The sequence below is a fragment of the Aquarana catesbeiana genome, linkage group LG07, assembly GCF_042186555.1.
Source record: "Aquarana catesbeiana isolate 2022-GZ linkage group LG07, ASM4218655v1, whole genome shotgun sequence".
NCBI lineage: Eukaryota > Metazoa > Chordata > Amphibia > Anura > Ranidae > Aquarana > Aquarana catesbeiana.
The window spans coordinates 323,920,034-323,932,572 of NC_133330.1; the positions used below are offsets into that span (position 1 = coordinate 323,920,034).

General features: G+C 42.7%; 1 protein-coding gene across 1 annotated transcript in view; it reads right to left on the reverse strand.

Annotated features, from left to right (window-relative positions):
* Positions 1 to 12,539, reverse strand: part of LOC141103792 (interleukin-12 receptor subunit beta-2-like) — a 91,874-nt gene that overhangs the window by 37,931 nt on the left and 41,404 nt on the right. Inside the window, exons 7-9 of the mRNA XM_073593779.1 lie at positions 10,794 to 10,876; positions 2,994 to 3,204; positions 1,808 to 1,996 (exon numbers count right to left, since the gene is read on the reverse strand). Coding sequence (XP_073449880.1) covers positions 1,808 to 1,996; positions 2,994 to 3,204; positions 10,794 to 10,876 — 483 coding nt within the window. The remainder of the gene's footprint in view (positions 1 to 1,807; positions 1,997 to 2,993; positions 3,205 to 10,793; positions 10,877 to 12,539) is intronic.

Below are 12,539 nucleotides of genomic sequence, written 5' to 3' on the forward strand. Positions count from 1 at the left end.
CTTTTCCATCTTTATAAAGTTCTATTACCTTGTTATGCAGGTCTTTTGACAGTTCTTTTCTGCTCCCCGTGGCTCAGTATATAGCCTGCTTAGTGCATTCATGTGAGAGCTAACAAACTCATTGACAATTTATACACTAATTGCAATTTAAAAAGCCACAGATGTGGGAAACACAGGATCACTACCTTCCCTACTGAGAAACAGCGATCTGCCTTGTTTACATAGGCAGACCGCTGTTCTACTTCTCCCCCAAAGTCCGCCGGACCCGCTGATTGGCTTCCGCTGTGTCCAATCACAGCGGGAACAGGCCGTCGGCAGCTTGCATGCATGCCCCAGACCCGGAACTGCAGGTAAGTGATTCTGTGCAGAGCGGCTGCCCTGCCGCAGTAAATGTATGTGTGGGTGGTTGTGAACCGGTTAGGCTCGGTTCACACTGGTGCAATGCGAGAACCCGTGCAAATCCAGGACAGGTTCCGGTATCGCACCTGACTCACAGGCAGTTCGCATTGCCATATGCGAACCCCTGCGGGTGTCAATACTAAGTTAATGACACCCCCCAGATCGGTTCACATATCGCAGTGCGAACTGTCAGTTCGGACATGAATCGGATCGCATGGGTGTGAACACCCATGCGATCCGATTCTGGTGCGGAACAAAAAAAAATTGGTCCTTTGATCCGAATGCGATGCGTATTCAGCCATACAATCTGTATGGCTGAATTTGCATCGCACAGACATTGCATGTGATTTGCACTGCAGTGCGGTGTTAATCACATGCACTCCCGCACAGCGCACCAGCATCCCTCCCAACTGTCCCTGATTTGGAGCAATGTCCCTCTGTCCCTCATTCCTCCTCATTTGTCCCTCATTTTGGTCTGATCTATATAGTTGTATATAAAATGTACTTTTTATCTTTCAAAAAGTGTTCCTAGTGCTAAACCTTTCATCTAATTTCTAAATTGCTGCATTTGTAAATTGTTAAAGCCAATATAAAGGAATAGTAGTGGTAAAAAAAAAGCCTTTGTGGATTTAATTAATCTTTTTTTTGTGTTAATTCTTCTTTAAGGGGGTGTGGCAAGGGGCGTGTCCTATGCCTACCTACATTCGCTAGTAGGTGTCCCTCATTGCTATCTCAAAATGTTGGGAGGTATGCGGACCAGTGTGAACCCTGCCTTAAAGGGGTTGTAAACTTTCGTGTCTTTTCACCCTAATGCATCCTATGCATTAAGGGGTAAAAAACACTTGACAGTGACCGGCCCCCCTGCCCCCCCCCGTTTTACTTACCTGAACCCTGGAACTTGACTCGGCGGGGGATGCGTTGTCTCTCTGCCTGGGGTTCTCGGCTCTTGATTGGATAGATTGATAGCAGCGCAGCCATTGGCTCCCGCTGCTGTCAATCAAATCCAATGACGCGGGAGCCGGGGGCGGGGCATACATTTGGCGGCTATGGACGCCGAATGCTGGACTCGGGACTGCGCTCGCAAGGTAACCCCCTCGGGAGAGCGCTTCTCCTAGGGGGTTATCTGATGTGGGGAGGAGCCACGAGAGCTGCCGGGGGACCCCAGAAGACGAGGTTTGGGGCCACTCTGTGCAAAATGAGCTGCACAGTGGAGGTAAGTATGATATGTTTGTTATTTAAAAAAAAAAAAAAAGTACAGTACGGAACTCAACTACTGAAAAAGAAAAGGTGTCTGTATTTGATCCCTCCACTAGGTGGCACAATAAGCCAACCAAATGTGCCATGGTTAGGAAGAAAAATAAATGAATACAAATGATACAGAGGAAACACAAATGAAACAAATAATTACCATTTAACGAAAAATGTGTTCTGTCCTTCGAAAGCTTCTGCCATGACACGTTTCTGTGTTTCCCATCACAATTGTCAGGATTCCACTGGAGAACATACCAGAGCAGGGAGTGCCCTCTGCTGGGTGGACTCTGCCACTGAACATGGATTGGCCAAGTTGTAGCAGTCAGATTGCCCGGTTGAGGTAAATCTAAAACAGTGGAATCAGTAACAGCATGTTAATAATAATAATAATTGTAATAAGGAAAATAATCATAACAACATCAATAAAGTATACAAATCAAGAAGAGAGCAGCAGCAAACCAAGAAATTCGTTGCAGTAAAAGCTTTAAAACAACACAACATTTAGAATTTCAGAATTTCCGAGTATCGGAATTTTCAAATTTTGGAAATTTGGAAATTCGAAAATTAGAACATTTCGGAAATTCGAAATTTCATACATTTGAAAATTCAAACATGTGGAAATTTGAAAATCCCAAAATAAGAATGAAAATCTGAAAATTCGAAAATCTGAAATAACTAACTAATAATAAATATTAAATTATAGGTATTGGAATTTCCTTTCAAATTTGGCTGTTAGTGAACGTAACGAATATGAATTTATCCGAAGTTACGAATTATCTGAAATAACGAATGCCGTATCTAAACGAATGGAACGTAACGATCTAATAATAAAACAATAATAAAAAGGTTTTATTATTATTATTGTTTTATTATTAGATCGTTACGTTCCATTCGTTTAGATACGGCATTCGTTATTTCAGATAATTCGTAACTTCGGATAAATTCGTACTTGTTTCGTTCACTAACAGCCAAATTTGAAAGAAAATTCTAATACCTATAATTTAATAGTTATTAATTGGTTATTATTTCAGATTTCTGGGTTTTCAGATTTTCATTCTTTAGAATTTTCAGATTTTCATTCTTTTGAATTTTCAGATTTTCAAATTTTGGCAATTTGAAATTTTGGCAATTCGAAATTTCAGAAATTAAAAAATTCAGAATTTTCGGAATTAATGAATTTGTCAAAATTCGTTAAAAAATTAATTCGGAACTAAACGAATTGCACATGTCTAAAAACGAATCCAGCGACTATATCAAAGACTAGTAATGTGCAATATATTACATTTTTGGTGTTGGGTTTAGATACAATCTAATATTCTTTAGTAAATTATCAGCCTTCTTACCAGATTCTTCCTTGGTGTATACATTACTTCTGGGGGAGATCCCATAGCGATTGAAGGCAGAGACCAATAACATCTTGACCCCTTTTGGGACCAGTGTGACACACTCTACCTCGGACACCGAACAAGTCCTGAGAGTGGCTCTATTTTCTTTATCCAAATAAAATACTTTATATCCCAAGATTGTTCTTTGTGGAATTTCCTCAATATCTTTCTGTAATAGCATAGAATTAAATCAGTGACAACAGACAGCAATACGACCAATTCATTTACACAGCAATGGAAGAAAATATTTCTAAGGATGTAAGATCTGTACACAGGCCTTTCAGGCTATGGTAGTTTTTTTTTTTTGTTTGTTTTTTATTCCAAACATTATCTATAATCATTTCCATAGTTTTGACCACTTGCTTACTGGGCACTTAAACCCCCCTCCTATCCAGACCAATTTTCAGCTTTCGGCGCTGACGCACTTTGAATGACAATTGCGCGGTCATACAACACTGTACCCAAATGAAATTTTTATCATTTTTTCACCACAAATAGAGCTTTCTTTTGGTGGTATTTGATCACCTCTGCGGTTTTTACTTTTTATTAAAAAAATGTAAAAAACTGATTTTTTTTTAAAAAAAAAGTTTATTTTTTTATATTTTGTTTTAAAACATTTTAAACGGGTAATTTTTCTCCTTCATTGATGTACGCTGATGAGGCGGCAGTGATGGGCACTGATAGGCGGCAGTGATGGGCACTGATGGGTGGCAGTGATGGGCACTGATGGGTGGCAGTGATGGGCAGCACTGGCAGGTGGCACTGATTGGCACTACAGGTGGGCATTGATAGGTGGTACTTGTGGGCACTGATAGGTGGCACTTGTGGGCACTGTTAGGTGGCACTGTGGGCACTGTTAGGTGGCACTGTGGGCACTGTTAGGTGGCACTGTGGGCACTATTAGGTGGCACTGTGGGCACTATTAGGTGGCACTTTTATTGGGCACTGATGAGGCAGATGTGCCTCTTCCACTTGGGGACCGATGTCCCTCACATCCGATCCGGTGATCGGCTTTTTTTTCTACTCGCGCTGTCAGCGTGAGTAAAAAAAAAAACGATTACCGATCTTTTGTTTACATCATGTGATCAGCTGTCATTGGCTGACAGCTGATCACATGGTAAGGGGCCGGGACCGGTGATCAGCCGATTCTCAGTGACTCGGTGATCACAACGCGCCCGGCGCGCGCCCTGTATGACGTCCTCCCGGGAATGTAGGTCCGCGCTGTAGCCGTCATTTGGCTATAGCGCGGATGCCAGGTGGTTAAACATGTGTTACAGCATCACACAAAGGCCTTGTCATCTACAGCAATATACGAATGGCAGTATGATATTGTGCACTAAAAATATAGAGTCCGAAAAGTATTTACAGCGCTTCACTTTTTCCACATTTTGTTATGTTACAGTCTAATTCCAAAATGGATTACATTTATTATTTTCCTCAAAATTCTACAAACAATTCCCGATAATGACAACATGAAAGAAGTTTGTGTGAAATCTTTGCAAATGTATTAAAAATAAAAAACGAAAAAAATCCCATGTGCACCTTTGGCACCAATTACAGCATCAAGTATTTTTGAGTATGATGCTACAAGCTTGGGACACCTATTTTTGGGCAGTTTCTCCCATTTTTCTTTGCAGGACCTCTCAAGCTCCATCAGGTTTAATGGGGAGCGTCGGAGCACAGCCATCTTCAGATCTCTCCAGAGATGTTCAATCGGGTTCAAGTCTGGGCTCTGGCTGGGCCACTCAAGGACATTCAGAGTTGTCCCGTATCCACTCCTTTGTTATCTTGGCTATGTGCTTAGGGTCGTTGTCCTGTTTAAAGATAAACCTTCACCCCAGTCTGAGGTCCAGGGCGCTCTGGAGCAGGTTTTCATCAAGGATGTCTCTGTACATTGCTGCATTCATCTTTCCCTCGATCCTGACTAGTCTCCCAGTTCCTGCCACTGAAAAATATCCCCACAGCATGATGCCGCCACCACCATGCTTCACTGTATTGATGGTATTGGACAGGTGATGATCAGTGCCTGGTTTCCTCCAGACATGACGCTTGCCATTCAGGCCAAAGAGTTCAATCTTTGTTTCATCAGACCAGAGAATTTTGTTTCTCATGGTCTGAGAGTCCTTCAGGTGCCTTTTTGGCAAACTCCAGGAGGGCTGTCATGTGCCTTTTACTGAGGAGTGGCTTTCATTTGGTCACTCTACCATACAGGCCTGATTGGTGGAGTGCTGCAGAGATGGTTGTTCTTCTGGAAGGTTCTCCTCTGTCCACAGAGAAACTCTGGAGCTCTGTCAGAGTGACCATCGGGTTCTTGGTCACATCTCTGACTATGGTCCTTCTCCCCAGATCACTCAGTTTGGACAGGCGTCCCACTCTAGGAAGAGTCCTGGTGGTTCCAAACGTCTTCCATTTCAGATGATGGAGGCCACTGTGCTCATTGGGACCTTCAATGCTGCAGACATTTTTCTGTACCCTTCCCCAGATCTGTGCCTCCATACAATCATGTCTCTGAGGTCTACAGACAATTCCTTGGACTTCATGGCTTGGTTTGTGCTCTGACATACACTGTTACCTGTGGGACCTTATATAGACAGGTGTGTGCCTTTCCAAATCATGTCCAATCAACTGAATTTACCACAGGTGGACTCCAATCAAGATGTAGAAACATCTCAAGGATGATCAGTGGAAACAGGATGGACCTGAGTGTCATGGTAAAGGCTGTGAACACTTATGTACATGGGATTTTTTTTTTTTTTTTTTTTTTTAATTGCGAAGATTTCAAACAAACATATTTCACGTTGTCATTATGGGGTATTGTTTGTAGAATTTTGAGGAAAATAATGAATTTAATCCATTTTGGAATTAGACTGTAACATACCAAAATGTGGAAAAAGTGAAGCACTGTGAATACTTTCCCGGATGCACTGTATAAATGAACAATAAAGCTGGCTATGCACTAGTAGATTTTTGAACAAATGTCCATACGAATATTCGTATGAATGTTTTTGTATGAAAATTCTTAGTACATTCGATGACTTGATGAATGTAATTTGAAAGTTCTTCAAAGTTGTGTTTGCTTTTAGAATTAGATTTTTGGAATTAACATAATTTCCTGAACATCAAAGGATGCTCTTGAAATGAAAAATTACGGACAAAATTTTACTAGTGTATGGCCAGATGATCTTCACCCTAGAAAGAAAAAAAAATGAAAAAAGTCAGCAGCTACAAATACTGTAGCTGCTGACTTTTAAAGTGTTACTAAACCCCGGACCCTGCATTTTACTATAACTGGTTTCCCATATTACACAGAACATGAAAATGCAATTCATTTAGTAAATATAAACTGCTAAATAACTTTTCTCATCTGCAGTATACAGCAGTCTTGTGACTTCTATCAGTGTCTGATTAAAGCTTGTAAGAGGCGTTTTCATTCTCCTCTGACTGTCCTATGAGGCTGCAGGACCCCTGACCCTCTGTCTGGGCAGTGCTGATTGGCTCTGTGTTGATCACATGCACTCTCCCAAGAAAAAAGTATAACAAGCATGCTTCACTACATATACAGACTGATTTTACTGTTGTGGGTTTAGTAACACTTTAATAAAAAGGACATTTACCTGTCCAGGGATCCAGCGCTGTCCTGACCCCAGGCAGCTCTTCATCGGTCTTCATTAACAGCTTGCCGACCGCCGCACACAGATGTACGTCGGCATAATGGCACAGGCAGGCCAATGGGCGTACCTGTACGTCCCTTTAAATTTGCCGCCTATCTGGCGCACGGGTCCTGGGAATTCGATGTCAGCCGACAGCCCGTGATTGCGGTGTGGAGAGGTAGAACGGGGAGATACCTATGTAAAACAAGGCATTTCCCCATTCTGCCTAGTGACATGACAGGGATCTACTGCTCCCTGTCATCGGGAGCAGTGATCGCTGTCATGTCAGTGGTAACCCATCCCCCCCACAGTTAGAATCACTCCCTAGGACACACTTAACCCCTTGATCGCCTCCTAGTGTTTAACCCCTTCTCTGCCAGTGTCATTTACACAGTAATCAGTGCATTTTTATAGCACTGATCGCTATATAAATGGCAATGGTCCCAAAATGGTGTCAAAAGTGTCCGATGTGTCCGCCATAATGTCGCAGTCACAATAAAAATTGCAGATCGCCGCCATTACTAATAAAAAAAATTAATAATAAAAATGCTATAAATCTATCCCCTATTTTGTAGACACTATAACTTTTGCGCAAACCAATCAATATACGCTTATTGCGATTTTTTTTTTACCAAAAATATGTAGAAGAATACATATCGACCTAAACTGAGAAAGAAAAATAGTTTTTTTTTATATATTTTTGGGGGATATTTATTATAGTAAAAAGTAAAAAATATTGCTTTTTTTTCAAAATTGTCGCTTTTTTTTTGTTTATAGCGCAAATAATAAAAACCGTACAGGTGATCAAATACCACCAAAAGAAAGCTCTATTTGTGAGAAAAAAAGGACGTCAATTTTGTTTGGGTGCAACGTCGCACGACCGTGCAATTGTCAGTTAAAGCGACGCAGTGCCAAATCGCAAAAAGTGCTCTGGTCAGGAAGGGGGTAAATCCTTCCGGGGCTGAAGTGGTTAAAGCATGTTAACTGTCGGCTGTGACTCCTTGCAGCTTCACAGCCAGCTTTCCACTGCACAAGCACAAGCCGCGCTGCACTCTGAAAGATCCAGCAACCTTCTGGGACCTGTGAAGTGTCCCAGAAGGTTGCGGGCAAGGAGAGGGGGGCTGAAGTGGGAGTGTTTTTCAAAACTAGGTACCCACCCCCAAAAAAATGATAATGTGCCAAATATGGTTGAGGAGGGGGAGGAGAAAATAAAGCGAAACTTCCCCTTCCCCTTACAAATCTCTCCATGCAGACCAGTGACGGCTGGTGTTTTCTTTTTTGTGGGGGGGGGGGGGGGCGGCACCTCCCCCTCACTTGGTGTCTGACGGTCAGTCTGGCACTCACCCCATCTAGGTGGCAGGCAGCAGGCGGTGGCTCCTGTGTCCTCTCTTCCATCACGGCGGCTTCCGCCATGCTTCTCCCTCCCCTCCTCCTAGGTGTTCAATAGGATCACCTGTCCTTTCAGCCAATCGGGGTGATGGGTCTCAAGACCTGCTTTCTGATTTGCTGGGAGGAGGATCAGTGTTACAATAACAAATACTCACTCGCTATTGTAACACGCCTGGGTGGGCTCAGTTCGCATTCTCTGCGCCCTGAGTCCACCCTATTTTAAAGCCTATTTTAAAGCCCATTAGAGCCTCTGGCTCTAATCAGCTGCTTTTAAAAAAAAAGCCATGCATCCGGCGTCCTGCAAGGGGCCAGAAGCATGGATGGGGAGGCGGCGCCTGTGCGCCCTTAAAAGACGGGCTGCCACCGCAAGCTGGCCATACACTAGTAGGTTTCCGAAAGAACATTCTCATTATGTTCGATGACTTGACGAATGTTGTTTGAAAGTTCTTCAAAATTTTGTTGGCCTTTAGTATTTGATTTTGGAACAAATATAGTTTCCCAAACTACAAACACATAAACTGTTGGAAATTTGTTTGAGAAAAAAAAATTCCATTCTGCTCCTTCCCACCACTGCGGTCAAAAATGAGCGGTAATTTAATTACATTGTATAAAAATTTGAAATTCTACTACTGTATGGCCAAGGCGACATATTCTGCTCCCTTGGCTCCCAAAATAGAGAACTAAATGGGAGGAGCAAGGTGGTGAGCAGGGCCGTTGCTAGACTGTTTTGCGCCCAGCAAGCCCAGCTACTTGCACCCCCCCAAAAAATAAAAAATAAAGGCTCTAAATGCAGCTTGTACAGGAATGCTTTCTCCCCTCCTTGCCATTGTTGGCTCCGTGTGCAAACTGACTGTGGAGCTGGGAGGAAGGGTTGTTGCATGCAGCATGGCTTGCATGGCATCTCATTGCCTGGATACCTCTTCTTCATGGATTGGCTGAAGTTTGCAGGAGATGGCTTTGTCTCCAGCTAACATCATCCAATCCTGCAGCAGTATGAGGAACGTCGGCGCAGTGTGTGGGGAACAGAGCAGCCACCAGAAATTTTGGGGCCCCTTACACAGCTTTAGGCCTGGGCCCCCTGGGCCTTGCCACTTTTCACCCCTTTCATTATGGTCCCCAAAGTCCCCCCCTTGCTTCAGGGTCCCAAGAGTCCCCAGAGTTCACCCTTACAACATAGACCCCCCTTTCATTAGGACCTCCAAAGTCTTCCCTTACATTAGCATTCCATAGCCCCCCTTAGATCAGGGTCCCCATAGCCCCCCTTACATCAGGGTCCCCATAGCTAGCCCTTACATCAGGGTCCCCATAGCTCGCCTTTACATCAGGGTCCCCAGAGTCCCCCTGCTGCGCCCCAAGCAGCAGTGTGCCCTAGGCGGCTGCCTAGTTTGCCTAGTGGTAGAACCGGCCCTGGTGGTGAGAGCCCGTTCGTGAAAAGTGATGGGGGTGAGAGGCAAGGGACAACAAAAGGAGAAAGTGCTGGGCAGGAATGGATGGCTTGGGGTTCAATTAGTCCCCAACCTTTCAACCTCTTCTCCCAGGTACGCCATGCTCGATTGGAATCCAACCATCTACTTCTACCGAATATGTCAGCATTACATCTCATGGAGTGTAGTACTGGCCTAATATGCTGTTATATTCTGTATATCGAGAGTCTAAATGGGGAGGTAATGGCTCACATTCCTCCGTTTTTTTTAAGTTGATTTATAAAAACCTCCCACATCAGTGATTCCCAACCTTTTCTATGCCCCACAACACTAGGAAATGTTTGCATAATAATACCAACAATTATGGCGCTATTCTATTTGTGCAAATTTATTAAAAAATCATAAAAAATCATAAGAATTGAAGTATTCGACAAAAAATTGTGATCAGTTAAGTCTCCATTTGTCTCCAATGCGTACCTTAGAGTGCTCAGGGTTTAAAAAGTCCACCAAGAGATAAATACAACCATGCTTGTTCTCCTGAACATTCCATGACCCCCTTCTCTGTGCTCCCACACTCACCAGAGGTACATGACTCTCAGCATTAGCAAAACAGTCAAGCGAACATTTCTTTTTCTCCACTCATGGATCTCTCCCACTACTCCAGAATCCCTCAATCTGAGGCAGTTCCGGGACAAGGTCATCTAGAGCCAAGAGCAAACATTCCAAACTCTGCCCCCCAAAAGGCAATATGAGCAATATGAGCTTAAAGGCAATATGAGCTTAAGTGTCAGCTAAAATCCCCCCACAAAAACACTGAGCACTAATCTGCAAGCTTAGCACCTAAGAATAAATTCCCCCTCCTCCCAATACAAATTTGCCCCCCTGGTGAAATCTTTGCAAAATCCCCCCCAGTTCAAATACACCCCCCCCCAAAAAAAAAAATCACCCCTCCCAGCACAAGTCCTCTACCCCAAAAATGTTCCCTCCTAGTACACATCTTCTCCCCCCACTTCAAATCCCCACCTCCCAGCACAAATCCCCCCAATTCCTCCCTCCTAGCAAAAAATTTTCTTGCCCCCATCCCCTTTCCCAAAACAAATCTCCCTAAATCATCACCACGCTTAGCCCCCTAATTTCCCCTCCTAGAGGAATACCCCTTGCTGCCTCCCACATTTCCCCTTCCAATACAAATCCCCTCCCCCCATTCTCCTTGTGCCCCCGTCCCCCGTCCCACCCTGGTCTAAGGACATGCTTAAAACAATAAAATTATATTTAGGTACAAGGCTGGTCCCTACCGTTATGAAGATAGTCACTTCCTGGGTCCCATTGGGATACTCTGACCCAAGGATCCGCCACACGTTAGGAGTGCCTTCGGGAGCTGCACAGAAAAAAATGAAAATCAATCTAAAAGCAACATTATACAGTATGATTAATGGCATAAATATATGCTTGATTGTATATAGACTGCTTGGAGGGTTAGCTTTACTTTTAGGATGTGTATAAAAACCTTGTTTCACAAATATACTGTAATGGATGTGAATAAGGTGTTACCAGGTGAGGTATATTAAAATGTCTATCTCAACTGAACATTGCATCAGAGGTTTGAAAGTTAAGAACCTTAAGACTTTTCCAGATATTTTGCTACTTCCTCTGCTACTTCCTCTTTTTCAGTCTGAAGCCAAATCTCACTGAGTTATCAATAGACTGTAGCTTCCTGTTGCTTTCTGCCTCTTCCAAGAAGTCGCACCAAGAGCAGACACAACGTCAACATATAATAATAGCTTTGATTAATTGTTAAGTTTATTGAAATTATTGCTAAGAGTCAGAGCGTGATCACTTCATCACATGCATGTGTCTTTAATTTGGCAAAGGGGTAGATATAATAATAATATCAGATTTTGTTCTGAATCCAAAACATTTTGGCACCCCACGTTGGGCGCCAAAATGTTTTGGATTCAGAACAAAATCTGATATTATTATTATATCTACCCCTTTGCCAAATTAAAGACACATGCATGTGATGAAGTTTTTCATTCTGACCTAAGAGTCAGAGCGTGATCACTTCATCACATGCATGTGTCTTTAATTTGGCAAAGGGGTAGATATAATAATAATATCAGATTTTGTTCTGAATACAAAACAATACACTATATAGCCAAACGTATATGGACACTCCTCGGATGATTAAGTTTTAGTGTTTCCAGTGATGGGTACTGTTAACCACTTGAGCCCCGGACCATTATGCTGCCTAAGGACCAGAGGTCTTTTTCCAATTTGGCACTGCGTCGCTTTAACTGCTAATTGCGCGGTCATGCAATGCTGTACCCAAACGAAATTTGCGTCCTTTTCTTCCCACAAATAGAGCTTTCTTTTGATGAAATTTGATCACCTCTGCAGTTTTTATTTTTTGCGCTATAAACGGAAAAAGACCGAAAATTTTGAAAAAAAATGATATTTTCTACTTTTTGTTATAAAAAAAATCCAATAAACTCAATTTTAGTCATACATTTAGGCCAAAATGTATTCGGCCACATGTCTTTGGTAAAAAAAATGTCAATAAGCGTATATTTATTGGTTTGCGCAAAAGTTATAGCGTCTACAAACTAGGGTACATTTTCTGGAATTTACACAGCTTTTAGTTTATGACTGCCTATGTCATTTCTTGAGGTGCTAAAATGGCAGGGCAGTACAAAACCCCCCCAAATGACCCCATTTTGGAAAGTTGACACCCCAAGGAAATTGCTGATAGGCATGTTGAACCCATTGAATATTTATTTTTTTTGTCCCAAGTGATTGAATAATGACAAAAAAAAAAAAAAAAAAAAATATTTACAAAAAGTTGTCACTAAATGATATATTGCTCACACAGGCCATGGGCCTATGTGGAATTGCACCCCAAAATATATTCAGCTACTTCTCCTGAGTACGGGGATACCACATGTGTGGGACTTTTTGGGAGCCTAGCCGCGTATGGGACCCCAAAAACCAATCACCGCCTTCAGGATTTCTAAGGGTGTAACTTTTTGATTTCACTCTTCACT